Source organism: Panthera leo, chromosome B4 (assembly GCF_018350215.1).
Source record: "Panthera leo isolate Ple1 chromosome B4, P.leo_Ple1_pat1.1, whole genome shotgun sequence".
NCBI lineage: Eukaryota > Metazoa > Chordata > Mammalia > Carnivora > Felidae > Panthera > Panthera leo.
Window position 1 is genome coordinate 80,356,952 of NC_056685.1, and position 27,975 is coordinate 80,384,926.

The window sequence follows — 27,975 nt, forward strand, 5'->3', positions numbered from 1 at the left end:
GGAGGGAGGGCGCGCAGGGAGGGGGGCCGGCCGGGGGAGGAGGAGAGAGCAGAGGAGGCGGCCCCGGCGGCGGCGGCGGCGGCGGCGGCGGCGGCGGCGCCGCGGAGGGCTCGGACTGGGAGCCAGAGCTCGGCTGGACAGCGCGAGAGCAGGAGCCGCAGGAACTGCAGCTCCGCCAGCTTGGGCCGAGCCCGGAGATCCCGGCCTGGCTGGTCGGCGCCAGCCGCAGGTGGGAAGTGGTTGGGGCGGGCGGTGAGGGGCTCTCCCGGCTTGGGGCTGAGGCTGAGCCGCGGTGCCGTCTCCTCCCTCGGTTCCATAGATTGAGGCTGAGCATGGAGCTGTCCCCCCGCAGCCCTCCCGAGATGCTGGAGTCGGATTGCCCGTCACCCCTGGAGCTGAAGTCAGCCCCCAGCAAGAAGATGTGGATTAAGCTTCGCTCGCTGTGAGTCCCCGGCCGGGCGTGGGGGGAAGGGATCTTAGGGAGCCCGGAAGGGGGTGGGGGTGGGTGGGTAGCTGGAGCCGGGCTGGTGGATTCCCTCCGGCACACATGTTGGCAGGTGCGAGGAAATAAGCGGCCCTGACGCGCAGAGCCAGGCCACATGTGCAAAAGGCATGTGCGGAGCAAGTCGGCCGGTTGGAGAGGGTTTAGGAGTTGCAAAGCTAACGACGCGCCCGTGCCGGTGGACCCCCCGGGGGACACACGCAGCGCGGAGAGGCGGCACGGGATGCGCCGTGTGGCAGGGCTGCAGACGGGCAGCTTTCGGGAGGTGCCAGGCTGACTCACACGTATCCGTGTGCAGGGTCGTGCAGATGTGAGAACACATGTGTGTGCATGAGGGTCCGTGGGACACACAGATGTGTGTAGAGTGATGGCACACAGCTGCAGATCTAGTGCATGGGGATACTTGTGCCAACCTGTGGGTCATATGGGTCTCCGTTGGGATTGGTGGTTTCAGCCTCCTGCATCTTTCAGGGGATGGGGATGGGGGGCGCCCCGTACCTGAGCCCCTCATTTCTCTTGGGGCCTGGAAATCCACTGTGCACAGTAATGATGGGGGACCCATCTGGGATCTGGAAGAGGGGGGTGGAGCCCCTACCTGGGAGCCCCCGGTGGTGGTGGTGGTGGTGGTGGTGGTGGTGAAGAAAAATTAATTGACAGGGATAAGGTAACTGTCAAAACCTTTTTGTTGCTATATGATCTCCCAAGGATCTCCAAGCACATTTAGGCATCTTTTCTTGTTGTTGCAGGAGAAGGGCACGGGGGGAGGATGGATAAACAGGGAAACAAGGGACTCAGGTGTCCCATACTCCGGTCCCAGGGGAAGGAAGCAACTTTTCTTTCTGTTCCTCAGAGGAGGAGAGGATTGGGTCAAAGACAGACCATGCACCATGTTTATCTCGCAGTCAGACGCCATCGGGTAATCTCCGCAGTCTGTTGATTCTTAATCAGAGAACAAGGGAAGGTGTCCTTCTCCCTGATATGACTCCCAATGGTCCCAGGAAAAAGGCTGTAGATGTTTGGTGAGGAAATGCGGGAACCATAGCCCTGAAACCCAGTTCCTCCCCATTATCCTCAATAGTGAGCACTGAAGCTTTCCATTTACTGGGTTCTGGCAGCGGGAGAGACGGTGGTAGGAGATGGATGGATGCTAGTGGTTGCTTTGTTTTTAAAATACTGTATCTATGGTAATAAGATGACCCCTTGATATTGGGTGGGTCTGTCTGATTTGTACTGTAGCTGCTCGGAGAGGGCTTAGGGAGAACTGAGGCACAGTGGGCAACAAGGCTTGGCATCCAAATGTGCTTCTCAGTTCCTCTCCTTTGCTGCCTCCAGCCAATGCAATTTGCTGGGCTCTATGAAGCGCAGCCTTGGAATGAGTTCTGGGACGAAGAAATGGAAAACCGGATTGAATTGATTTTTGTTGGGAGGAGCACTGGGTGATTCTTGACAGAAGACGGTGCTCTGTTAATGGTGACTAAGCCAGGGTTGGGGTGGGGGTGGGCAGGTAAGGAAGTGGTGGAAAAGCAAAGAAGGGACCTCATGGTTCATACATTAGAGAATTCAAGGTGTCCCAGGACGGCTTCCCCATAGCGCTCATAGCTCATCATATACTTTCCTTGCCTCCTTTCCAGGTAATGAATGAGAACTGCAAGAGAGCGGGTTTTACCTGTTCACTGTCTCCCACACCTTTCTAACCCAAAGTCTTTCCTGGAAGAAAATTGCTCTTTCTTCCTTGACTATGAGAAGTGCTCACTGGTGAGAGAAGAGGATCCCCAGAGGAGGCACTGAAGCCCAGGGAAAGAAGGGAATAGAAGCAGCTGCCCCTACAGACTGCATTAGCTGAGATATCCTTACAGGAGATCATGGTGGACAGGGATCGCTAGCCTTATTGATTGAATTATTCTGGTCTTCACTCCTGTCAGCAGTCTGGTTCTTAAGAGTGCTAGCTGCATGTCATAACTTATCCAGAAAAGGCCCGTTTTCATATTATCAGTCACCAGGAATAGATTCTTGATCTCCCTTTCTCAGAGCAGAGAAAGATTTTGATATCAAGGTAGATCCCGAGTTGATGGCTTATTGGATTTGGCCCTGTTTGAATATTGGGGAGGCTTGAATGTGGAAAGAGGGGGATGGACATGATTATCCCATGAGTGGGTTCTGAATAGAAATGAAGACATATGTATAAAGGCCTTGATTCCTCTACACAACATATCCTATCCCCCCAGCCCCCCAACTGTCCTTTCAGTTTCTTTTTAAAAAAATTATTTAATGTTTATTTGTTTTTGAGAGAGAGAGAGAGAGAGAGAGAGAGAGAGAGAGAGAGACAGAGCATGAGCAGGGGAAGGGCAGAGAGAGAGGGAGACACAGAATCCAAAGCAGGCTCCAGGCTCTGAGCTGTCAGCATAGAGTCCAATGCGGGGCTCGAACTCGTGAACTGCAAGATCATGACCTGAGCTGAAGTCACTCCAAACCCTCAACCACCGACTGAGCCACCCAGGTGGCGCCCCATATCCTTTCAATTTCTAATATAGGACATCTAGAGGGAGTCCTCCATTCAGGGAGGCTGGGTCTGGTGTTTTTGCCTTGGGTTACAAAGCCCATACAAAGCCCATCAATGAATCTCATTGTGCAGGGCAGTTTCTTCTTGGGAAGGGCATCCAGGACTCCTGTTTCCCACAGTAGGACTCTGCCAAAGATTAACTTAAAATCTGGAAGCTATGAGCTGAAGTGTCTCTAGCTATGGGATTTCACCTCTACCTGGCAGGAAAATTTTCCTAACAGCGCAGACCTGTGAGGGGAGGCACAAGAGAGGCTGGGATAGACAGTCTGGAGATGATGGGTCGAGCAGGGTGAGTATCTCTAACACTGAGTGAAGGATTTGACTGGACTGCCTACCCTTCTCTGAGACGAGAGGGCCTTGAGGAGTGTAGGGTAGGGTCAGTAGAAGGAGGTTTTCTGTGTATTTTGTGAATCAAGAAAATCTGTGAACAGAGATTGGTTGGCTTGCCATCCTTAGCTCATTCATTCATTCAACAACTATTAATTGACTGCCTCCTGAGGGTCAGGTGACGTGCTGGAGGCTGGGATATACTAGTGAACAAAGTAGACGGTCCCTGCTCCTATGGAGTTTGTAATCTGGAGTAAAGTGCAGTGGAGAGGGGATAAGGCACCCTGTTCCTCATTTTGCTACATCCATCCAAGTGGTAAAGCTCTACCACTCCAGTTTCTGCCTAAACTTTTCCTCTGAGGGGGCCTAGACACCAAGAAAAGCATAGAAATGAATTCTTTCTCTTTCTCCCAGGATAGTACAAGCATCACTTTCTTCTCTCTGTCCCAGTTTCTCCTGGAATTTTACAGACAGAACTTCCCTTTTCCTTTGGGATAGTATAAACACAATCCCTTCCTCTTCTTTCTTCACATGGACTCAGGACTCCCCAGATCTAGGTGCTATGTCCTAAGCTGTGGTTCAAGGTCATTACGGCTGAGCTGGAACAAGGACCCAGCTGGGCATTAGTTTTGGTCTTCTTTGTTTCATCAGAGTCTAGTGTGCTACCTGAAACATAATAGGCACTCAATAAATGCCGTTAAATAAAAGGAATGAACAAATGAATTAATGAGTCTATGTGCACATGTCACAGAGCCCAGTTCTGTCTCTGATTCTGTGGTGCGTGTGTTCCTGCGTGTGGGTGGAGGGGGGTGGGGTAGCAGGAGATAGGGATGGAGGAAAAGGAGATGGTATTGTGTTTTGAGAAGGCGATGTTTGAAAGGCGTGGTGTTTGAGGACCACAGGACGGAGCCTGGAACTGAAGGAGTTGCAGAGAGGATACAGAAACGTTATTTGGGTGTGTGGATGAGATGTATGAGGATAAAACTGTAATGCCTGACATGGGTACATATGTGTCTGGGTGAAGGTTGTGGGGGGGGGCAGCTTGTGGAGTCAGACCTCCATGAGGATGCCTCTTTGTTTTCATATTTATAAATGGCATTTGTGATAATAAATATGTCGGGAAGACATGCACTTCCCTGAATACCCGAAATTGTCCTATGTATGAATGAGATGATGATGATGATGACGATGATGATGATGATGATGAGTGTGTGTGTGTGTGTGTGCATGCGCGTGGGCATGTAGGTAATGGGATAATAAGTATGTGTGATCTTGTGTATGTGTTTGCGATACACTAACATTTTTTTTTTTTTTTTTTTTTTTTTTTTTACAATACTGGGGAGATGAAAAGGGCAGTCAGAGGAAGCTGAGGGACTGGACTGGGTGCCTCACTGATTGATTTATCCCCCCTTGTGTCCTCATTTTGTATGTGACCCACAGAGTGATCTTCAGTGGCTTTTACTGTTTTTGAAAGTTGTGCAGCCGTTCTCCTTTTTCTGCATATGGCTGTGGGGCTGCTGTGAAGATTGCAAGATAAACTGTGGCTCCCTGGATCTCTGGAGAAAAAGCCCCATTTCTCCCAGGCCCTGGCAGGGATGAGTTTTAGTGCCTCCTTCCTCAGATCAGCCCAAGTCCCTCTTTTATTTCCAACCATGGCAAAGGGAATCTCTCCTTCCTGGGTTTTCTAGCCCCCCGTCTCACCAATACCTCCCGTCTTTCCATTTCCTTCATCAGCTGTGTCTTGAGTGAGGCATCTCGATGGTAGAAGGTGAAAAACTCTTGCAGTAAGGGAAAGGGAGGTGCAGGGAGGGAGGACATCAATTTAGACCAAAGGAAGAACTTCACAAACCTCTGGTCGGAGCGGGTGGCTGGAGAGAACGAGCATGGCCGAGTGGTGGTGGTGGAAGAACATAGGGAATGGTGGGAGACTTGAGTTGGAGTTCATGTGCCCATGCCGCCAGTTAGTAGCTGCATGACCTTGAAGTCACACGTAGTCCCTCTGATCTCAGTTCTTCATTTGATACCATCCACGTGAAGGTTTGTAGATGGCAAAGTCTGGAGTTCTTTCAGCATTGGAGAGCTTGCTGTGTGAAGAGGCAGGGGGAATGAATGGGTGACCGTTGGCTTGGATGGGGGGGGGGAAAGCTAAAGATTCAAGAAGCAGGAATATGAATTACTTAATGGGTTGAAGTCCCGGTGTCTGGGACATGATTTGGTAGAGTCTTGTTGATAAATGGTTGTCTGGAGGGGTGAGACAGGTGTCTGAGCTTAGACAGTAGAAGACTGAGTGGGGTTGCAGGCTGGCTGTCTTACAAAGGATGTGGGACACTGAAGTCAAAAGAAAAGAGAAGGACTTAACTCCCGTCACCCCTTTTCCCAGTGGGTCAAGCTAGAAGTGGATGGGCCAGTTGTAGTTCTAAGACATGGTGGGTGTGGGGAGCCCCGGGACTGCCACTGGCGAGTTCTGGGAGCATTGGAGAAACTCTTCTCTGGCATTTATCCTAAATTTCTAGGTCTTGTTGGGAGTGATATGATCAGGTATGCCACATCCTATACTAGAGAATCTCTAAAGTCTCTCAGAACCCAAATATCACTTTGTTTGCCCAGAGGCCCCAGGAGGCCAGTTGGAAAGACCAAGAGAGGAAATTCTACAGTGGAGATTGCATTTGCCAGGAGGAAGGGGAGGATGGTGAGGTGTGATGTACCGGTACTGGAAGGCCAGGTGAGAGACCCAGCAGGAGAGAAAAGCCTAGACTTCTCGAGACCCCTTTCTACCTGCCCGCTGTCCAGGGAGCCCCTGAAGTCAATGAAGTGACTAGCTGTTTCCTATCTTCCCCTTTTTTTTTTGGCCGCTCCCATCTGACTGGGATGGAGGAGCAGGGGACCTTGAAACAGATCTTTCCCTCTCTTGTGAGTCTTTAAAGGAATCATCGAGGATTTGTTTCCGGCTCCTCTGCTCCCTCTGCTTTCCTCCTTTTTTATTTTTCTTGCATCCTTTCCTCTGTCCCTTCCCTCCTTTGTTCCTGTCTTTCTCTGCTGGGGTGTGTTTTGCTCTTATCTCTTGTCCCACTTCCTCTCTCCCTATTCCCTTTGACCTGGCTTCTCTGGCCCTCAATTCTCCTACCCCTTTCTCACCTTGGCCAGGGGCCAGGCCATCCCTGGGGCCTCCCCCTCCTCTTCCCCCTCCCTGCCCCCAGGAATGGTGGTGATAGTGCAGGGTGAGTTTGCTGCAGGCGCCCTTTGGGACCACGTTAGGAGTCCAGCCTCAAAGGCTGTATTCTGCACCTTCTGCACCGCCTTTCTTTTGCCTTCTCAGTGACCTCATCCTCCCAGCCTCCCTGGGGAGGAAGCCAAGTAATTGCCTTTGGATCTCAGGGGGCTGATTTTCTCAGGTACGGAAGTTGAGTAGCTATTTTCCAACCCTCTTCAGGACTGAGAAAAAGGGACAAAACCAGGGCAGCAGGTGGGGTGCAGGGGAGACACCCAAGAGATGGGAAGTTGTTAGATAATGAGACCCTCCACTAGAGAGGAAGACTTAATGGTCCCCGGGAACTGGGAGAGCATCCTGGGGCTATTTAGTGGGGGCAAAGGGAAAAAAACGTGAAGGGAAAAAAACATTCATTGTTGTCCATTCAATGCCAAGAGGTCCCTAATGCAGGTGCTTTTGCCCCTTTGTCCTGAATATCCACCCCTCCGCCCCCCTTTATCCTGCAGTGGCTTCTCTCCCCTCAGCTCCTGCTGCATTTGTGTGAGTCTGAGAAGGAAACACCAGGTTAGGATTCGACTTCAGCATCTTAGACCTGGCAGGAGTCCACTGAGGGAGCCGTGATGAGGTTTTGGTGAAGAAGCAGGCTTGGTGGGAAAAGGGTAGGGTATATCCAGGGAGTGACCTGGGTGGGGGGAGGGGGCTGGGAGAAGAGCGAGAAAGGGGGTGCTTCAGGTGGTGCTGTTGGATACAGCCTGGGTCCTTGGTCAGCAGATTCCATAGCTGCAAAGAGAAGTCAGATTTGCAAATAATTACTGTGGCTGCAGTGGCGTGATTAGGCTGCCAGCTGCTGTTGGCACCATTTAGTTTTGGGAAGGGAGCTTAGCTTCCAGGGGGCTTAGTGATTTTTTTGGCAGGCAAGACCCGAGGGCTAGAGAAACGTCCCTTTCCTTCCTGTTCCTTGGCTTCCCTGCTCCCCTGTTTATCAGCTCTTCCATATCTAATGTGATTGGCTCTCTCCTCTAGGCCCACCTTGTTTGGAAACTTCTTGGGGCCTGAGCTGAGTGAGCACACATCCCAACAGCGTCGCCAAGCTCCCTAAACATGGACCATATCTACCAAACAGTAGCTTTAGAAATTCCAGTCTTGAAGAAATATTATAAATCAGATTGTACCAGACTCACCCTAAAGACTTCTGTGTCCTGGTTGTTCTCTTCCTTTCTGTTCCTTCTTGAAATGCCCAGAAGATTGGCTGTTGTTTTGATTGCAGCAAGATGGAATAAACAGAGATACACAGGAGAACTTCCTGGAAAGTTCATGGAGGTTAGAATGTGACGTTCCTGTGATAAAGAAGAAAACCATCACCCTCCTTTTACATCAGGGTAGGGATGAGTTGGGGAAGCGGTGAGCTACTCAGAAAGGATGAACTTGAACCAGGGAATCGAGACCCAGGCATCTTGTTTCCTGAGTGCCTCCAACCCAGGCACTGAATCTGAGAATCATAAAATGTTCAGAGGAGGGAGCGCCTGGGTGGCTCAGTCTGTTAAGTGTGGACTTTGCCTCAGGTCATGATCTCATAGTTCGCAAGTGCTGACAGCTCAGAGCCTGGAGCCTGCTTCAGATTCTGTCTGTCTGTCTGTCTGTCTCTCTCTCTCTCTCTGCCCCTCCTCTGCTTGTGCTCTCTCTCTCTCAAAAATAAATAAACATTAAAAAATTTTAAAAAATGTTCAGCGGAGGAAAGTGATGCCTAGAGATGGTTGGTAAGGTTGGGGGGCAGGGCTGGGACTAGGCTCCAATCTCGCTAGTCCACAGTTTTGTGCCACGCTGGAGTATCACACCTGCAGTCAGTCCCTTTCCAAGCTTCCAGCTCACTTTCCCATCCCAGGCCGCCTTCAACATCTGCTAGGCCCCCTGGACACAGGGCATCTGCTGGAACATCTGCTGGGATGTGGTTTGGAGGGCTGGTGGGGTGGTCCACATGGAGGTGGTTAATGAGCAGAATTAAACAATGCAGGGAGGGAGGGACAAGTGAGGCAGAGAGAGAGAGAGAGAGAGATCTTAAGGATTGGGTCCTGGGGGCCTCCTCCCTCATTAGCTAGCCTTCCTTGGACTCTATTGCCCACCCCTCCCAGTTCCTCCTTCTCTGAAGGGCTGAAGCCTCAGGGAGAGGTGACTCATTTGCCGGCTGGGCTGGGCTGGGAGCCAGGATATCTGGGGTCTTATTGGTCTGGGCTGAGGCTCAAGCGGTTTGGTTACCCTCTTCCTCATCTGATCTGAGCTGTTCTGGGCTTTTGCTAGGAACACCTGTTAGAAACGGCTTCTGGTCAGGAGGCAGAGGAGGAGTACTTTCAGACACAGCATGGGTTGGGGCCAGCCCCTTCACCTCTGCTTCAGTGTTTCCCCAGACCCTCTTCTTCAGCATCTTTCAAATCTCTCTTTCCCTCCCTGCCCCCTTAGTCCTCACTGCTCCTCCTCCTCCTCCTCTCCCTGCACTCTCTTGGTTTCTGTTCTTCTCCCACTCCCTGCCGCCCTCCACCACCCTCCCTCCACCCAGCTCCTCCGTCCAGTGCCTAGAGATCTCTTACTACCGCTGCCATGTCAACCTGAGGCCCACTGCCTCCCAGGATGGCACCCCAGCTCTGCCACCAGGGGGGCTATTTTTATCCCTAGAGCCACCCCCGCCGCCACCGTGCCCAGCCAGCTGCCAGAACTGAGGCTGCTTGTATAGCAATGGGGGAAGCCAGGGGAGTGAGGGGAGCAGCAGTGCTTGGGGAAGGTAGAGATCTGGTTGTTCTTGGTTGCTGGAGCACTCTGCATTTTCGCCACTTTCTGCTTCTGACTGCCTCCTGGCCCCTGTGGACTCAGGAGCCAGGGAGAAGCCCTAAACATCTGGAGTGGTGGTGGCAGGGTGACTGGGGCTTTTCCACACCAGGGGGCCTGGGTACAAGGGTGAGCATAGGAGGCTTTGTTCATGGAGGACTCCCAGTGAACGTTTGCTGAACAAATAACTAACTAAATAAAGCTCTGGGCTAAGGAATAATCTGTGACCTTCATGTATCACTTTATAGTTTGCAAGGTGCTCTCATGTGATCTCATTTGATCCTTGTGTGAATTCTGTGAAGCACATATTACTTTCCCATTTTACAGACAACGAAAGGACCTCAGAGTGTCCTGCCCAAGGTCATACATGGTGACAAAGTCTAGGCAAAAGTCTCCTGATTTTAATTCATGTCCTCTTTCCATTGGATGTAGGTGATTTCTTTGGCTCTTTCAATTTCTGAGATTTTGGAGCCTTGACATCAGCCAGTTAATCCCTTCCCTAACCCTCCCCACCTCCACCCCTGCTCTCATCCACTCCCCCATCTCCACCCCCTCTCTTACACTCCTCTGACCAGAGGCAGGGTTTCCAGTTCTTTGTTTACCCCCTGTCCCAACTCCTATTCAGTGCAGGTGGGGAATGCTGGGAAAAGGCCTGGGAGGGAGGCGTTATGCTTGTGCTCCTTGCTATTTTTAAACTAAATTTAAGGACTAAAGGAAAGCCCATGCTGGACGCTGCTGGGGTCATCCTATCTATGCCCTGCCTTCCACCCAGGGAAGTCTCGTTAGCTCAGACAGAAGTGTGGGGTGTCTGTAGATGCGTAGGTGAGTGGATGTGTGTGAAATTGTTCTCCCCAGGAAGGGGTGGTGGTTGGCCAATATCCTTCCTTATTAGGAACAGTTCATAATAATACCAGGCTGGGATGAGCAGGTATGGGATACATGCTGGGATGATGCAGCATGTATGTATGTGGGGTGAGGTGGTCAGCAGTCACTTGTCCCACCAGCTTTGGTTTTACTGAGCAAGAGAGCAGAGGGAAAGAAACCTGCACCTTTCTGTGGGAGGGTTGAGGTTCGTGAGTACTTGACGTGGCAGGGCCTGGAGTTGGGGGTGGGGGGTGGGGGAGCTGCCCTGGCTTGGTGTTTGTTGGTTTTCCAGGCTGCGTGCAGCTGGCTACCACCTTCCTCCACTCCTAGCCCATGCATGTCCCTCCAAGCAAGCATGTCCACAGGCCAGGCCAGTGACTTGTCCCTCATTCCCTGGGTGTCAAGTTCTGGGTCTCTGACTTTGGGTCTAGTCCCTTTTTTCTCTAAAAAACACTCATCAGTGTGTGTGTGTGTGTGTGTGTGTGTGTGTGTGTGTGTGTGTGTGTTGGGAGAGCAGAGAGAATGAGATGGGCCCAGAGAGGGTTTCCTTTCTTCCAAAATCTGCAGCAGCCCCGCTTCATGGCTACCGGGACGTACGCCAGGAAACAACTTGTAGATATTTAACCTCCATTCCTCTGTTGCTGTTGAAGCCCACTTCCACTTGTCCCAGTGCTCAGTGAGACTGAGAAACAGCAGGTTCCCAAACTTCATTTGTTTATAATCCTTCAAGGCTTTGGCACAGTGACAAGGTATTTTAATTTCTCTCCGCTTTTTGGGGATAGAGCTGGCGGGGGGAAGACTTCCCGTCATAAAATCCTAGCTCTTGGTCTGTTTCTTCTCTTTTCCCTTTCTCCTGTCATACTCATCCCCACTAGTCCCCTTTCCTCATCTCCATATTATCCCCAGCTCTAAACCCTGGATTAAGGAGAAGGCAGTCGCGCGGGACTCTTCCCTGGATGCGTTTGTCTTCACCCGGGGCTCTCCTCCTTGGCCCCGCCCGGCCCCTCAGCTGACCAATCGCGGCCCCGGTGCGCTTGTATCAGTGACGTCACCTCACAGCCAATCGGGAGGCGGGCTGGGGCTGTACGCGCACGTCCACTTCGCGCCGCAGAGGCCGGCTTCTGTCCCCCAACCTGAGCGAGAGCAAAGCCTGGAGGCGGAAGGGGTGGGGGGGTGGGGGGGTGCCTGGTCCCAGGCCCGTCCTAGGCTGTCCCATCAATTCTCTTCTCCCTCTGGGCTGGACTGGCCTCTCCCCAGTTCATTCACAGTTATCCCCCAGTCCGCGTTTTCTAGATGAGACCACGGTGGGGGGGGGGGGGGGGGGGGGAGGGGCTGGGAGTGGGAAAGTAACTTGCCCAACCTCTTGGTTTCTATGAGTGAGTCCTCCCGACTTTCATTCACTGCTTGGGCGGGGCCTTCCCTCCCCCTTGAGCGGGTCTCTGGGTGAGGATTCCCCTGATTCCTGGCTTCCATAAGCCCCTCCCCTGTAGTTTCTGCTTCTCATGCTGTCTTGCTTCTGTCCTTTCAGGTGGGTTAAAGCTCATTTTGAAGAATGGCCCCGGAGGAAGACCCTGGGAGGGAGCTGAATCTGCCTTAGCCCCTCCAGGGGGCCCTTGCAGGGTCCCTTCCCCTCCCACGGGCGGACTTCCTCTCCACAACAGGTTCAGGGTGGGTCCCTGGCCCTGTACCCTTAAGCCTTCTGCTCACCCCTTCTCCCCAAAGAGGAGCCCCACCTCCTCAGAACAAGGGGCTGGACTGTGCTATTTCTGTCCTTTCTGGGATTCTTCTGAGAACAGATTCTTGTTTTCGGTCTGATTCAGATGTGAAACTTTTCCCGTGGCCTCTCACCCAGTTGCTGTGGGCTGCTTCTCTGTCTCATCACTCCCTTCTTCCTCCCGTCAGGCCCCTCCTGTTCCCCTCCCCAAAGTTCTCTCTGGTCAGTCGCTCAGTTCTGCCGAGACCTGGAGGAGGAAGTTGGGCCCAAGAGGGAGTCATTCCCCTCAGGGGCCCTGGGGCCCTGGGGGCGGCATTTTGATAACTCTGAAGTAGGACACTTTGATTCCCATGGCAAACCCTGTTCCTGTGCAAAGGAGCCACCTCCAGGTCCCCATCCTCAGGTAGGCACCAGGGCTGAGAAGGGGAGAGGGGGGGAGGAGGAGAAGGAGGACAGGTTGCTGTGGGTCCACCACTAGTACTTTGGTGGAGGGGGAGGGATCAAGACTTGATGGCCCCCATATGTGGGGTGTGTGTGTGTGTGTGTGTGTGTGTGTGTGTGTGTGTATGTGGCCTTCTCCACCTTTTACACCATCTGTCTTACCCTTCGCCTTATTCTCCTTCCATTTCCATCTCCCTTTTCTTTGTTTCTTTCTTTGTTTCTTCTTCCTTTCTTTGGCTTCCTATTAACGGTGGCAGGTGACTTAGCAGTGCCTCCCCCCTTTCTCTCCTCACCCCAGCATCCTTAGGACCTCACATTCCTCTGAAATCTCCTCATCTGGTCTTAAGAACCCCAGAGGGAAATAGGATTCTTCTCCCAACCCCTAGCCCTTTGACCTGAGGCAGTCCTGTCCTAAGCGCCCACTCACAGTGATTTTTTTAGGAGTGTGGTTGCTGGAAGTAATACAGGGAGGTTTGGAAGTGGCCAGATCATCAGCCATGATGATCCAAAGAAATGAAGTGCTGGGGAAGCTGAGCTCTTCTGGGGTGTTGGGATTGTTACTGCCCTGAGCCTTTCCTTTCGGCTGCCTAGAGCTGGGAGAGACTGGGCCTTCCCAGGGGTCAGGGTCTGAGACTTTTCCTGGGGCGCAGGGGCTGAAGGGAAAGGAGAAAGAAGCGGGTGTGGAGAAACAGGGCTAGGGGTGGAGGTGGAAGGATTGCTGGGGAAGCTTCCAGTTTTCCTTAGGCCGGGATGAGGACTGGACAGGGGTGAGCATCCTGTTGTGCAGGGAAAGGGACCCTTTCCTGGACTCTCTGAGGACCGAACCAGAGGGGGTGGAATGATACTGCCATAGGTGGAGAAGTGGGACTTCCTGCAGAATGCTGAGGTGAGGGCTGTGGGCAGGTCTGGGGAGATCCTAACTCCGCAGCCCTGAAGGACTTTAGAACCAAGGCCACTGCCAGGCTGGAAGGGTGGTGTGGGAGAGATAGAGGACTTCAGAAGGGTGACGTCCAGCACCTGGAGCCTTCTAGCTGCCCGAGTCCAGGTCCCCTTCTTGGACTCCCCGTTTGTCAAATGTATTCTTTAATCTTTCTTTCCCTCCCTCCCCGTTCCTTCTGGTGTCTGGATCATGTCGGGTTCAGATTTCACCAGAAGCTATAAAAGAGCAAGATCTAGAGGGGGAGGCAGGAGGAACTTGGAGGGAAGGGTGTGTTAAAGCCAGCCACAACTTCATTCTTCTCTGCAGGCTCTCCATTAGAGTTTCAGAAGCCCTGCCTCAGAGATCTCCATCGTGAGCTCTGGCAGATAACTCCGCACCTGATTCCTCTGCCCCCTCTCCCTTTGTTTATTGAACGAACATTCACTGAGCACGTACTGGGTGCTGTGCTGGGTATAGCAGCAGAATAAGCAAAGTCACTGTTAGCGTCGCTAAGGTGCTTACAGGCTGCTATGGGCCGACAGACACGAGCACTTCCTGGTGGCGCACTGAGGAGCCATGATGAAATGGGTTCTAGCTTCTCTCCACGCAAGTTACATGCTGGAGCTCCTTCTGCCCAACACCTTTGGTGTGCGGGGCACAGCTAGGCTCCAGTAGTGTGAGTCGTGGGCTTGCCTGCCTGACTGAGGTTGACAAGTTGTGTGACCTTGGGCCAGTCACTTAACCTCCCTCATCAGGTGATTGTGTGGCCCACGAGAGGTTTGTCACTATGAAGGAGAGATCATGGCCAGGTTCACTGCCCCATTTCCCCTGTTAGGGGGCTTCCTAATCACCAGCCTCCGTCCAAACTAGACTCACCCTTCTCCACCCGGACTTGGGATGGAGAAGGCAGGCGCTTGTTGGGTTCAAAGGCAACGGCGGGTGAGCTGGTTGGGGTGGGGCCAGCGTGATGCTGGTCAGTTCATTCCGATTCACATCACGTTTATAGAAACCCATCATTGTGTGTCAGGCCCTTCGCACACATTATTTCATTTAGTCCTCTTGTTGACAGCCCTTCACAGGTGGTTTATCATTATCTTCACTGTTTTACAGATGAAGGAAAAGAGGCTCTAAAAGAAAGGTTCTCAAACTTGTGTGCAGGAGAACCATCCTGGGTGTTTGTTAAACATGTTTGCAGATCCTTGGACCATGACCTCAGAAATCCTGGGTCAGTAGGTATGCAGGGGGACCTAGAATCTCAATTTTTCACAAGTAGTCCAGGTGATTCTGGTGCCAGTGGTCTGCAGGCCACATTTTGATAGCTCCTGATTGAGAATTAGTCAGTGACTTGCCCAAGGGCTCAGAGCCAAGAGGTGATAGATTTGAATCCAGGATTCCTGCCTCCCAGAACTCAGCCTCGGTTTCTGCCTTGGAAATAGGGGTAGCGATTTCCTCCCAACTCCCTCCCTCCCTCTAGGCCCATTGTGAAGATAATATGAGATAATGTGGGAGAAATCACTTTTTAAAATGTAGAGCTGGTGACACTGCTAACGATTATGCGAATACATGCAAATGAACACGCGTGGGCTTGGCTGTTCACTTTGGGAGCCTGTGCTGGGATGTTTCAAGAGGTGGGTCGAGAAAGGAAGTGGAAGAACTTTGGTGAGTTTAGTTTTGGGTTTTAAAAAGGGCTGACCAAAGTGGAAGATGAGGGCTGGGGCGGGAATCCGTGAAGAGAGATGAGACCAGAGGCTTTTCTTTCTTCTTGGGTTGTGTGTCCCCAGATTTGAGGGTCCCTGGCCACAGGGACTGACCAGGAAAGGGAAGCCCTGGCTTGTGCCTGGGCTCCAAAGGCCCAGAGGCGGAGCGAACCTCTTTGTTCTGCCATCTCTGGGATAGCAGTCTGGGAGAGGCTGGCTCAGTCCCCCTTCCCAGCTCATTGTTTTTTTATGTTGACTAGCCTCTATCCCACCTCCCTAATGAAGCCCTAGCTGGGGCAGCAGCTTTACTGAAGCTGGCTTCTTTCCTGCCATTTGCACATGCAGCAGGAAGGTCAGAAGTGGGGTTTGAAGATGATCCACTGAGGAAGCTGCCGCATCGTCCTCAACTGTTTTCTTCCTCCCTTTCCCCCTTTCCCTTCTGCCCCATTTGCATTCTGACTGTCTTCATCAGGACTGCTGGCCCCTGAGGTGAGAGTTGGACTGTGACTCTCCCTCTGGCTGGCTATTTCGGGCACCCCCTTTCCAAAGCTGCTGAGACCCCAGGATTCTGGAGCCGCTTCTGTTCAGGAGTACCATTGTTCTCCCTCCCCGGCATCCCTGGGAATTGATGCTAATTTCAGCCTCTGGTCCCTGACTCATTCTTTTCTCCTTCCTGACTCATAGGGTGACCTTGGGTTTCTGAAGCCCCTCTCAGTGGGGAAGTGTCATGGCTACCATTTCACCCCCCACCTTGGTTTTAGGCGAGGCAGGGCAGAGCTGGGGGAAAGAGTGAGAGGGGAATGTTTCTTTGCTTTCTTTAAAATCATCATCTAAAGTCAGAGTTTTGTTGGCTTTGTGGCTGCCTGGGCTGGACTCGCTGGACTTCTAAGAAGTCTCCCACTTAATCTCTGACCCCCAGCACTCACGGGTGCAAAAGATGAGGGATTGTACCTTCAGGCAAAGCATCCCGTAAGTGAGACCCATGACCTCACTCCCACCACTCTGGCTCTGGGGGAAGCTGCTGTGGGGCAGACGTTGGGGATCGGCACAGTCACACATTGCCAATGCTTCTCTTTGGCACAGCATTGGGGAGGCAGGGGTTAATCCTGCTTTGTCCGGGTTGATGGATTCAGCAATCATAATCCATTAGCTCTGCCTGGATGGAGTGAGGCCAGGCGAAAGCATTCAGATTGGTCTTTGTTCTGTGTCTTCGCCATCCCTGACAGGGACGGAGGGGTTGTGGACATGTACCCCCCTCCCTGCCATGACCAAGGGACATAATGGAAGAATCTCGGGAGCTCTTTTGCTTGCTGTTGACCCCACAGCTCACTCTTCTGGGGGAAATTGGCAATCTCAGCTCTTGGTTATCCAGGCTACGAAACAGATCATCCCCAAAACATTGCCCCAGGGGCTTGTACCTACCTAATGGTGCTGCGCTCGGGGCAGTCTGAGCCAGAGTTTTCAGGAAACAGTGACTGAAGGGAGGTGTTGAGAGGTCAGAGATAGGTGGGGATGGTGGGGCCAGAAAAAAGCCCAGGATGAAACTTTGGGGGTAGATAAATTTAATATAGGCAGTGGCAGTAGCCTGGGATGAGAGACACTAGCTATGATGCTTACTGTTAGAAAGAGTAATGATCTGTGGAAGACTGAGGCCGGGTCTGTAACATGCACCCCATCAGAGGGTGTTGTGTTACTACGACAAGGTAGCAGCAGCGTCTGACCGGGCTCTGCGTACCCACCCCCCACAGGCTGCGCTACATGGTGAAGCAGTTGGAGAATGGGGAAGTGAACATCGAGGAACTGAAGAAAAACCTGGAGTACACAGCTTCTCTCCTGGAGGCCGTCTATATAGACGAGACACGGTGAGAGAGCTGCACACACAGGAAGATCCCAGACAGGCACAGTGATCCAGGGTTGGGAGTAAGACAGAAAGCTGGTACAGAGACGCGTGCCAGGGCCGGAGCAGGATGGGAGAGCAGAACTGTAGATAGAGATGTCATGGAGGTAAAGAAGCAGAGGAACAGATAGGGAGTAACAGAGGTAGAGACAGACACAGGTACCAAGGAGAGAAGACCTTCCGAGCTGGAAGGGACCTTGAAGCTCATGTGGTCCTAACCTTCTTGCCTGGCGGGTGGGGGAGGAATCCCTCTAGACCTGTGCTGCCCAGGATGGGAGCCACTGGTCACAGGTGGCTGTTGAGCTCAAGTATGAATTGAGTCGTGTGTGTGTATGTAAAATGCACGCTGGTTTTCAAAGAGTGAGAAAAAGGATTGTAAAATATCTCAATATACTTGTTGACTTCACATAGAAATGCTAATATTTTGGGTGTATTCGGTTAAAGAAACCTTATCATTAAAATGAGTTTCACCTGGTTCTTTTTACTTTTTTATTTTATTTATTAATTTTTTTTTGATGTCTATTTATTTTTGAGAGAGAGAGAGAGAGAGAGAGAGGCAGACCTAGAGGGAGACACAGAAACCCAAGCAGGCTCCAGGCTCTGAGCTGCCTGCCAGCACAGAGCCCAACGTGGGGCTTGAACTGACGAACTAGGGGATCGTGACCTGAGCCAAAGTCCAGCACCTAACCGACTGAGCCACCCAGGCACCCCTCTTTTTACTTTTTTAATATGGCTACTAAGCAATTTCAAATTACTTATGTGTGGCTTGCATTTTATTTCCGTTGGACAGTGCTGCCGGTCTCCAGGCTCCCTGACAAGGCGGTACCCGGTCCATTTTCTGCTTGAGCACTTGCAGAGTTGGGAGGCTCACTACCTCACATAGTGAGCTGTTTCATTATTGGAGGCATCGGATAGAGAGAGACAGACATTTAAAAAATGTAGTGAGAGAGCACTCCTGAGTGGCTCAGTCGGTTAAGCGGTAAGCCTCTGACTTCGGCTTAGGTGGCTTAGGTCACGATCTCACGGTTTGGTTAGTGAGTTCGAGCCCCGCCCCGCGGCGGGCTCCATGCTGACAGCTCGGAGCCTAGAGCCCGGTTCGGATTCCGCGTCTCCCTCTGCCTGCCCCTCCGCCTCCGCTTGCACTCTGCCTCTCTCCCTGTCTCAAAAATAAATAAACGTTAAAAAAAAAAATGTAGTGAGAGAAAGGCAAGGGAGGGTCAGAGAAGGGAGCGAGGAGAGTTGTTGAGCGGTGGGGTGTGGCTGGGCCCAGCGTCTCTAGGTTGTGGAAGCACCCTCTGTCTTTGTTCTGTGACTCCCCCTCCGGGGCCTCAGGCAAATCTTGGACACGGAGGACGAGCTGCAGGAGCTGCGGTCGGATGCTGTGCCTTCGGAGGTGCGGGACTGGCTGGCCTCCACCTTCACGCAGCAGGCCCGGGCCAAAGGCCGCCGCGCGGAGGAGAAGCCCAAGTTCCGCAGCATCGTGCACGCCGTGCAGGCCGGCATCTTTGTGGAAAGGTGAGGCCGCCCGTGCCCAGCCTCCCTCTGCCTCTAGATGTGACCCTGTCCCCCAGACACCCAGGGCTTCTGGGGCCCCTACCGGACAGCCAGCGTGGCCCCCCTGCGCCCAGCGCGTAGCCTCACAGCCTGCCCCACTCAGACCCCACTTCCCCAACCTTCTTACCTGCGCTTCTTTTCATCATTCGCCCTTAGGATGTTCCGGAGAACGTATACCTCTGTGGGCCCCACCTATTCCACTGTGGTCCTCAACTGTCTCAAGGTGACCCCCCGGGTTTTTGGGAAAGAGGAAGAAGGGTGGGGGATGGAATGCTCATTGGGACTTTCCGACTCTTCATGGGGTGATTTTTGCTTTCCCTTTTAACTGCCATTCCCATGCTCCTCAAAACGACATGTTGCCCACTCCAGAGGCAGACTCCTACGTTTTTGTCTCCTCTGTACTGAGAGATGTGTTGAGAAGAAGGAGGCCCCGCTTCACCACGTCTTTGTCTTCCTGCTTCCCAAGCCTCTGTAAACATTGGGAAGTCCTCCTTGAAGTCTAATTGTAACCCTCGCGGAGGCTGGGAAGCTCCCCTGGGAGTCTCCCTGCCTAGTCTGTTGTTTCCACAGAACCTGGACCTCTGGTGCTTTGACGTCTTCTCTTTGAACCGGGCAGCAGATGACCACGCCCTAAGGACCATTGTTTTTGAGTTACTGACTCGGCATAACCTCATCAGCCGCTTTAAGGTTGGGCAGCATCGGACCCCTCTTCCTGGGCAGGGTTCTCGGCTCCCATCACTCCTATTCTAGAAGATTCCCAACGAGCAGGTCCCACAGGCTCCCTCACTCAGTCTCACCATCAGGGAAGTGTCCCTGTGCCCACCTGCGCAGCCTCTCTTTCACTTGCTCCATCCTGAGCTTCTGACTTCATTTATTGTTTTCGAGGAGAAGATTCTAGGTCTGCAACCTTCCAGCCTAGGGTTCTGCTCTCTCCCGCTTTGCTTCTTTCTCATAACTTGTCCTCTCCAGGCTGGCCCGAGGTTCAGCTCCCTGTGTCAGCTACCCTGCCTCCTGCCTGTGGACACCCGAGGCCTAGAGTCCAGATGCTGTCAGCCTGTGCCCTTGGGACTAGAGTCTCTCCATTTGTTTCCTGGCTACTCCTTCCCTTCCCCCTCAACTCTAGTCTCTGGCCAGGGAGTTTTATGGAGAGGATCAACTCTTGGCGAGGCTGGGTGGGGCTGTCTGAGGGGAGGGAGGGTGTGTGAACTCAGTTTGTTCTTCAGCTTGGCTGACCACAAAGAATACGGGATTAAAGTCCTCTCCAGATTCTGTGCCAGGGGAGAGTGTCTTTGGGGAATAGGGGCTGGAAAAAACCACTTCCATGTGGAAAAACCACACTAGGAGTTGGAGGGTAAAGGGGTTGAAGGGTCACATTGGGAATATTTGGCCAGCGCTTAGGTGGGGGTGGGCCTAGATGTTAGAGCAGAGGAAAACATGAATGTTCTGAGGGGGCCAGGCTGGGGACAAAGGGGTCTAGTTGGAGGGGCCTTTCTCGGAGGGCTTTGGAAGATCATCCAACCGTCCGCTGCCTCTGCTTCACTGCTATACGCCGTTGGTGCGTGTGAGCCTTTCCTTGACCCTTGGCTCCTCATTTTACAACAACTCTCAAGAAGGTTTCCAGAACTTTCCTGAGATGCTCAGTTGAGATTTTCCTCGGTGCCTTCCTGAGGCCAGTCCTTCTGCAGCCTCATTTTCTTCCTTCCAATCCTGCCTTCTCCAGGCCAGAGAACAGCAGGGTCTTCCTTTTCCTAAGCTTTTTCCCAGCTCCTGTTTCTCCAAACTGGTTCTCAGACATACTCCAGACGCCAGGTTCTCCTAAACTTTGCTTCCTTGCCTGGAAGGACTAGTTTTGAGGGACCCCGAGAATAACTGCATCAGGTTGGGTTTGGCCCAGCCCCGGTCCACCGTGCGCCAAGGCAATTAGAGAGAGAGGGGCACTTCCTGCTTTAGTGTTCACTCAGGGCAGAGATTCCAGTCGGAGCCGCCCTTGTCAGGCTCCACGTTCCCTTCCTGGGCACCCAGCCCCTCCCCTGCGTCCCTTCCCTTCCCTCCAGGGACACCATGGCAACGCAGAAGCAAGGGCAGTTGTCATGGAAACGGTCCTTTAAAATTCCCTGAATTTGGGGCACAGCCCTCCGGGGTGGGGGTGGGAGATGTTAGGGTCTGACTGATTAGTGGTGCATCTTCTACGTCTCCTCACTATTGCTCACCTCTACAGAAGCCTGCCCCAGTCTTGAACCTCGCTCTCCTCACAGCCTCAGCAGATCCAGGGAGACTGGTGCAGACACCAGCCCTGCCCTCTGGGAGCCTTGGGCCTTTGAAGGAGGCAGGCATGCTCCAAGGGCATATACGGAGACAACTCACAGTAGCTGGACAGAGCTCTGGCTCCCGGTGCTTGAGTGTGTGTGTGTGGGTGTGGGTGGGTGGGTGTGTCTGGAAGGGTCATCTTATTCTTTCCCCTGAACTTCTCTCCATGGTCTCAGATTGGGGATGGGATGGGGTGGTTGGAAGATAGGAGGGAAGTTTTCTTTTCTTAAAAATCCCCAGGGAAATAATAATAATTACAGCTACTCTTTAGAGAGCACTTACTAAGTGCCTTGTACTTATCTCATTAAATTCAAGGTAGGTGGTATTATCTTCATTCTGCAATGAAGTATCGGAGGCACGTGGCTTACCCAAGGTCACAGGGCCAGCAGGCGGTGGAGGCGGGGTGTGAGCCCAGGTTCACCTGACTGCCGAGCTCGTGCTTTCTCCCTGGGCCTCACTGCCTCCTGTAGACAGGCGGCATTGCTGATGTCAGTCCTCGGCTGCAGGCCATTCCTGCAGATCCTCGATTTTCTCCTTCCCACTGCAGATTCCCACTGTGTTTTTGATGACTTTCTTGGATGCATTGGAGACAGGCTATGGGAAGTACAAGAACCCTTACCACAACCAGATCCACGCAGCAGATGTTACCCAGACAGTCCATTGCTTCTTGCTCCGCACAGGGATGGTGGTAGGTGCCCAGGAGATCATTCTTCCGTGGTTTAGGGTCTAACGGCTGCAGAACTGGGAAGTCCAGACTGTACTCCCATTTCCCTTTCTGTCTCTTTGGTTCCTTGCCTTTGGTATCTCAAAGTCTTTACAAAGTCAAATTGGACTTCGCTCAATTCTAGAGAATTCCTGGGTGGACCATAACTTCATGGGCAATGCTGGGGACGTGTGCTGGGATGCAGTGGGAGTGTTGCATGGTGGGGTAAGGGAGGGCATTCCGCCATTCTGGGAGCTGAGAAACCTGCCGTCTTGGCCCAAGAGCTGGCCTCGAAGAATGGAAGGGATGGGCTGAGTGGTATAGCCTGGTGTGGAGGTCTTTGGGCAGTGAAGGGCAGGGGTCAGACCCCTCTCATCCTGTCCCTTTCTCCCAGCACTGCCTGTCCGAGATCGAGGTCTTAGCCATCGTCTTTGCTGCAGCCATCCATGACTATGAGCACACAGGCACGACCAACAGCTTCCACATCCAGACCAAGTGAGGGGTGCAGATGTGGCAGGGGCAGGAGGGGCCAAGTGGGGGTGGGGGCGGTCACCGGAGTCGCCACCTATAGGGAGCTGGGCCTGATGATCCTTGGCTTTGCAGGTCAGAATGTGCCATCTTGTACAATGATCGCTCCGTGCTGGAGAATCACCACATCAGCTCTGTCTTCCGAATGATGCAGGATGATGAGATGAACATTTTCATCAACCTCACCAAGGATGAGTTTGTGTGAGCCGAAGGCGGCAGTGGCCGTCCCGGAGAGACCCCTCACCCAACCCTGTCTTCCTCCTTCCTGGCCCTCCTGCCTCTGGGTGCTGTAGGGGCTGATCGCTTTTCTGCTTCTGTCCATCCAGAGAGCTACGGGCCCTGGTCATCGAGATGGTGTTGGCCACAGACATGTCCTGCCATTTCCAGCAAGTGAAGTGCATGAAGACGGCCTTGCAGCAGCTGGAGAGGTGACATCTGGTGGGGGTGTGACCGGGACTCGGCCAGAGTGAGGGCTGTGTGAAATGGGGACACGTATGTGGGCAATTGGGGTGCCAGGTCTTTACCTGGATGTAGGAACTCTCCTGGCCCCAGGTATCTGAGTCTGTCTCTGTGGCCCTGTGTGTGTATGTGTGTGTGTGTACGTGTGTGTGTGTGTGTGTACGTGCGTGTGACACGTGTGTGTCCACGGCCCTGGGTTTATGTACAGCCCAGGCTGTCGGTCTCCTGGAGAGCACTTTGGGCCAGGAGTCTGAAATGAACGTTACAGCCCCTGCAGGACAGCCTTTCCCTGGAACGTTGGCAAAATCAGGCAACCTTTCTGGACTCGCTTTCTTCTCTGTGCAGTGTGAGAGTGACAGGCTTCCCTGCAACGGCTTACAGCCAGTTCCGCTGCTAATAGGGCTATTGAGAGAATCATTGGAGGTTAAAGAAAAACAGCACAGAACAAATGCCGTGATTGCTGAATGTTGCTTAAAAGTGGGTGGGAGTCTATAAATGCGTTTAAGAGAGAACAGACTGTGTGTGTGTGTGTCCTGAAGGTGTGTCCCGTACGGCGTCTCTGCGTGGGACAGCGTGCAGTGTGGCATTGTCGGGGAATAATAATATAACAGTAATAATAATAATAATTGTTACTAATGTTATTATAGATAATAACTACTCAGCACTTACCATGTGCCAGACACTCTACTAAATGCTTGTATGTTGTGTGTCATTTAATTCTCAGAACTACCCTGTGGGGCGGACTTTGTTACTATTTCCAGTTAGCCTTGAGGAAAGTGAAATATGGAGATTTTAAGTAACTTGCTCTGTGTCTCACAGCTAGGGAGTGGTAGGTAGAGTGGGGATTCGAACCCAGGGCCTCTGGTTCCAAGAGCTCGGGCTGCTCCCTATACGTATAGGAGCGTGTGCGTGCGCGCGTGTGTACCTGTGTGGGTGCGTGCACATGCGTGTCATCTCAGAGACCAGTTGAAGTTGCCCGCAAGGATCCAAGGACATGCATGTGATGGGAAGTTAGGAATGGTCCAGGTTTCCTTATCCTAAAAGATTGGTCTCCCTTCGCTTGCCACCTGCCCTGACCAGGATTGACAAGTCCAAGGCCCTGTCTCTCCTGCTCCACGCTGCTGACATCAGCCACCCAACCAAGCAGTGGTCAGTCCACAGCCGCTGGACCAAGGCCCTCATGGAGGAATTCTTCCGCCAGGTAGCATGGCGTCTTCACCCACCCCTGCCCTTCTCTCCCCTTTGTTCTCCAGGTTCGCACTCCACCTCCAGATCTTCGTGCAGCTACCTGCAACCTCTGACTTGATCCCAAACCCCTGGGATCAGATGTCATTTTCCCAGAAGCTTAACTGTAGTTGCATTCCCCTTGCGTCTCATCCATTTCCAGGCCAGAGGCGCTGAAATTCCTCTTCTCCCACAACTCCCAAGCTCCCCCAGCCTCACCCTGGATCTGGTAGTCTGAGGCACCCCCTCCAGCTTTCCCTGCCCTGTCTTCTCCCAGGGTGACAAGGAGGCAGAGCTGGGCCTGCCCTTCTCTCCACTGTGCGATCGCACGTCCACTCTGGTGGCGCAGTCCCAGATTGGTGAGTGTCCTTTCCCATAAGGAGGGGAGTACCGGGAAGGGGAGAGGATGCCTTCTCGGCCTGGCCCAGGGTTGCTCCAAGTTGCCATCCCTCAAAACCAGTCTTCCTATTGAGTAAGCCTGTGCTAGAGCACGGGGTCCTGGGTGAAAGGCCTGGGGGTGCAAAGGCAGGGTCAGAAAGGCATTATTCCAAAGGCTGCCCCCACTGGGGACTCCTCAGCCCGGGTTACCCCATTTTCCACGCAGCAGGGGGTGCCAGCCACACAGGCCCCCGTCCTCTGCCCAGCCCTCCAGGTGAGGCCTCTCCATCCTGCTCCCCCTTCCCTGCAGGCTTCATTGACTTCATCGTGGAGCCCACCTTCTCTGTGTTGACTGATGTGGCTGAGAAGAGTGTCCAACCCCTGGTGGATGACGACTCCAAGTCTAAAAACCAGCCCAGGTGAGGGATGCTGGGGTAGCCGGGTCTCCTGCTTCTGGGGGAGGCAAGAGGGACTCACAGAGAGCCCACGGAGGAGGTACAGCCATGGTGGGGCCGGCGGAGAAGCAGGCTACTCAAAACTTGGGAGTCCCTGATGTGTGTCACACACAGGGGTGAAAGGATGAGACCAGAAGGGTGTGACCCGCACCTGTGGTGCCCTCCACCAATTTTTGTTTCTTCCATTAGCTCTGTCTCTCTTGCCTCTCTGCTAATCTTGTTTTTATTTTCCTTCTAGTAGGAGGGAAGGTGTGGAGAGGGAGGGGTGAAATTGAGTGAAGAGGGCCAGGGACTTGGGGGTACCTAGCAGAGGGAAAGGGAGAGAAGGATAAGTCTCCTTAAGCCTCCTCCTGGTCTTCCTTCCCCTCCACTCTGAGGGCTGGTGAAGGCAGCTCTGGAGTGGGCCGGGTCTCACCTCTCGAGCTGGGGGGCCTGCTTTAGCTTCCAGTGGCGCCAGCCTTCTCTGGGTGTGGAAGTGGGAGACCCCAACCCTGATGTGGTCAGCTTCCGCTCTACCTGGACCAAATACATTCAGGAGAACAAGCAGAAATGGAAGGAACGGGCAGCAAGTGGTAGGTACCGTTGGAAGCGGGGATGAGGCCTTGTGGGGAGGGTGGCTGATGGAGCAGTAGCAGGACCATTTTCCTTAAGCCCTGGAGCGTCCCTTTGTGTGACTCCCAGAATTGAGGATGGAGCTAATCAGACTAAAGTTAGATCCGAGGAAAGACTGTTGAGCTGACTGGCCTGGATCATTCTAGAACGGGGACAGGAGAGAAGATAGAACAGCCATATTCCACAACCCGAGGGACTCCATGCATATTGTGGTCTGCAAATGGCGCCCCGTTAGATTTGGGTAACTTGGTGGCCTTGGCTGGGAAATCTCTTCCTTTATGGGTGAATTGAGGGTTGTGAATGTTAGCACGGCTAGAGGGGCTCTCCCTAAGTTGGCATGGGTTGAGTATAGTTCATCTTGAAGGCAGAAGGATGCATGAGAATCCTTTACTTTTCTCTATATACTTTTTGGGTTCTGGGGAAAAATATTTCTTAGTCTGGTCCTGACTTCCTAAATGTCCCCTGCAGGTATCACCAACCAGATGTCCATTGACGAACTGTCCCCCTGTGAGGAAGACACCCTGCCCTCCCCTGCTGAAGATGAACACAACCAGAACGGGAATCTGGACTAGTCTGGGACTGGGCCGGGTGAGCCTGTGTGGTGGAGTGGGGAGGGTCTGGAGATTCTGTAGGGAGTAGGGAGAGCTGGGTGTCCGACAAGGCATCTTAGAAGGGTCATCTCTGGGGTTCAGTGGATGTGAAGTTCTCCCTCACTCTTCCTGGGGAGGAAAATGGAGGAAGTGGACACAGAACTGAGCCAGGGTGTGAGTGGGAAGCAAGGAATTTTTCCCACCCCCTCTGTCCACTCCCTGCAGGAAGGAAGGAAGAAGCTCCTCAGAACAGGGAGGACCTGAGCAGCCAGCCTCTGTAGCACCTTTGAGAGGGTTCAGGAACAGGGCCCAGTCAGGGTGCAAGATTCTGTGAGGTCGAAAACCATCCCCCAACACCACACCCTTGGCTGGGCACCCTGTGCAAGTGGTTTGGGCACAACTGTATATGGGACTGAGTGGGGGGACCTGGAGAAGGTGAGTCAGGCTGGAGATAAGGCAAAGAGCTGACGCCTGAGACCTCTCCCTCTTTCCCAGGTCCTCAGTGAGTCCAAAGTGTTCGATGTCATCAGCACCATCCATCGGGACCGGCTCCCCCATCTGCTCCAAGGGAGCACGGAGGTTGAGGAACAGACAACCCACCCGAAGGCCAAATGCCAGAGATTGTGGGGTTGGGGGAAGGGCCCCTCCCCACCCGACACCCATTGGGGCACACTTCAATTTCCCAGCAGCAAGACTGGGGAACTTTAGGGTCCCAATGGTCACTGTGCCCATCCCCCTGCCTCTGGACCTGCCCCACCCCCTCAGTGGCCAGATGGCAGGCTGGGGGAGGGGAGCTTCTTGGAGGCTTCCCAGGGCCCAGAGGGGAGGGTCAGAGATGCCAGCCCCCAGGCCCTCCCCCATCCTTTTTGCCTCCAAGTTTCTAAGCAATACATTTTGGGGGGTTCCCTCAGCCCCCCCCAGATCTTAGCTGGCGGGTCTGGGTCCCCCTTTTCCTCCCCTGGGAGGGGCTGGAATAGGATAGAAAGCTGGGGTTTTTCAGAGCCCTATGTGTGAAGAGGTGAGTGGGCTCCTTCAGGGCATGATACCTTTCTAGGGCCTGGGAATGGGGGGGGGGGGGAATATCCTCTTTACCCCAGACCTGTACTGCTTCAGCGCCATCCTCAGCCCGCCCCCCGCTCCATCCCAATCTTCCTTCCCTCCCATTCTGAAATGTCGACTGGGGAAAAGAGGAAGCCTTCCCTGGGGTCCTCAAGAACTTGGGATTGGTCTAGGCCCTTGGGGCTTATCACTTACCTACCCTGGCTGTCCTGAGCCCTTTGCCTCCTTCCCCTCCCCTGGGGCCAGGAGGCTCCCATCCGACCAATGTCTGTAAAGTGCTTTGAGGTCTCCCCAGCAAAGCACCTTCAGGATGCATCTTAGGAGCACAGGCAGGAGAGACCAGCTGGGTTGGGGTCAAGGGTGCATGGGGAGGGTGACGTAGAATCCAGTAATCCTGCACTGCTAACAGAGAGGGTCCCTCCCCTCCCTCCCCCTTCCAGCACCTGCCCAGCTGCTGACACCAAGAGGCCCCTCCCCCGGGACAAGTGGAGGGTGGTGGGTGGAAGGCAGGTGGGAGGGACTCAGGGCTGCTGCCGGGTGTCCCCTGAAGACTGCCCAGCCAGGCCCTGTGCCCCTTCCTCTTCTCAGGCTCCTTGAGCTGCCTTGTCCCAGGAAAGGTCCAAGTCCAGGTGACTGCCCTCCTCCTTTCTTGTAAATACCAACCATGCATTTGTACAGTGGGTCCTGTTCGTGTGAAGTCCATATCCATGGTCTCAAAGACCTGCCACCCTGACACTTGTCCCTCCTACCCCACCCCGAGTGGGGCAGAGACGCATGTGACTCACCCCTGCCCTGGGTCTCCCAGAACCCTGCTATAGCCAGAGATCAATAAAGAAGGGAGACCAGGCCTGGATGTGTTTGGTGTTCACTGGGTAGAAGTCCACTGGACATCTTCATGTACACGGACTCCTTAAGCTCGAGAAAATCCTGGTGTGGTGTTCTCCCTATCTGATGTGTAGGTGGGTAAGCTGGGGTCTTGCCTGAGAGCACATACTAGGAATGGCAGAAGTGGGACCTTACACCCAGGTTCTTTTTCTCTCCATCAGAGTGCTGCTTCAGTAAGGAAGGGCGAATCTTGCCTTCCCTCTTCCCCTCTCCCCCCTGGAAAGACAAAAGCAGGAGAGGCCTGACTATGGAAGTTTCTTCGCCTGTGCTGGCTT

The 27,975-nt window shown here is 53.2% G+C and overlaps 1 protein-coding gene across 17 annotated transcripts; it reads left to right on the forward strand.

Moving 5' to 3' along the window:
* The first annotated feature begins 205 nt into the window (after positions 1 to 205).
* Positions 206 to 27,668, forward strand: PDE1B (phosphodiesterase 1B). Of its 17 annotated transcripts, none has more exons than XM_042946754.1 (19): positions 11,624 to 11,946; positions 12,181 to 12,395; positions 14,463 to 14,585; positions 14,883 to 14,980; positions 16,798 to 16,911; positions 18,279 to 18,461; positions 18,657 to 18,723; positions 19,071 to 19,187; positions 20,719 to 20,901; positions 21,355 to 21,495; positions 21,905 to 22,005; positions 22,114 to 22,239; positions 22,365 to 22,466; positions 23,578 to 23,698; positions 23,999 to 24,080; positions 24,410 to 24,518; positions 24,996 to 25,126; positions 25,635 to 25,754; positions 26,252 to 27,668. In XM_042946754.1, the coding sequence occupies exons 4-18, from the start codon at positions 14,916 to 14,918 to the stop codon at positions 25,736 to 25,738; spliced, it is 1,746 nt and encodes a 581-aa protein (XP_042802688.1). In that variant the 5' UTR covers positions 11,624 to 11,946; positions 12,181 to 12,395; positions 14,463 to 14,585; positions 14,883 to 14,915; the 3' UTR covers positions 25,739 to 25,754; positions 26,252 to 27,668. The 17 variants fall into 17 exon arrangements, with proteins under 17 accessions (XP_042802685.1, XP_042802701.1, XP_042802688.1 ...); XM_042946755.1 differs by having other exon boundaries at positions 11,624 to 11,806; positions 12,099 to 12,395; XM_042946756.1 differs by having other exon boundaries at positions 11,624 to 11,806.
* Positions 27,669 to 27,975: the final 307 nt, after the last annotated feature.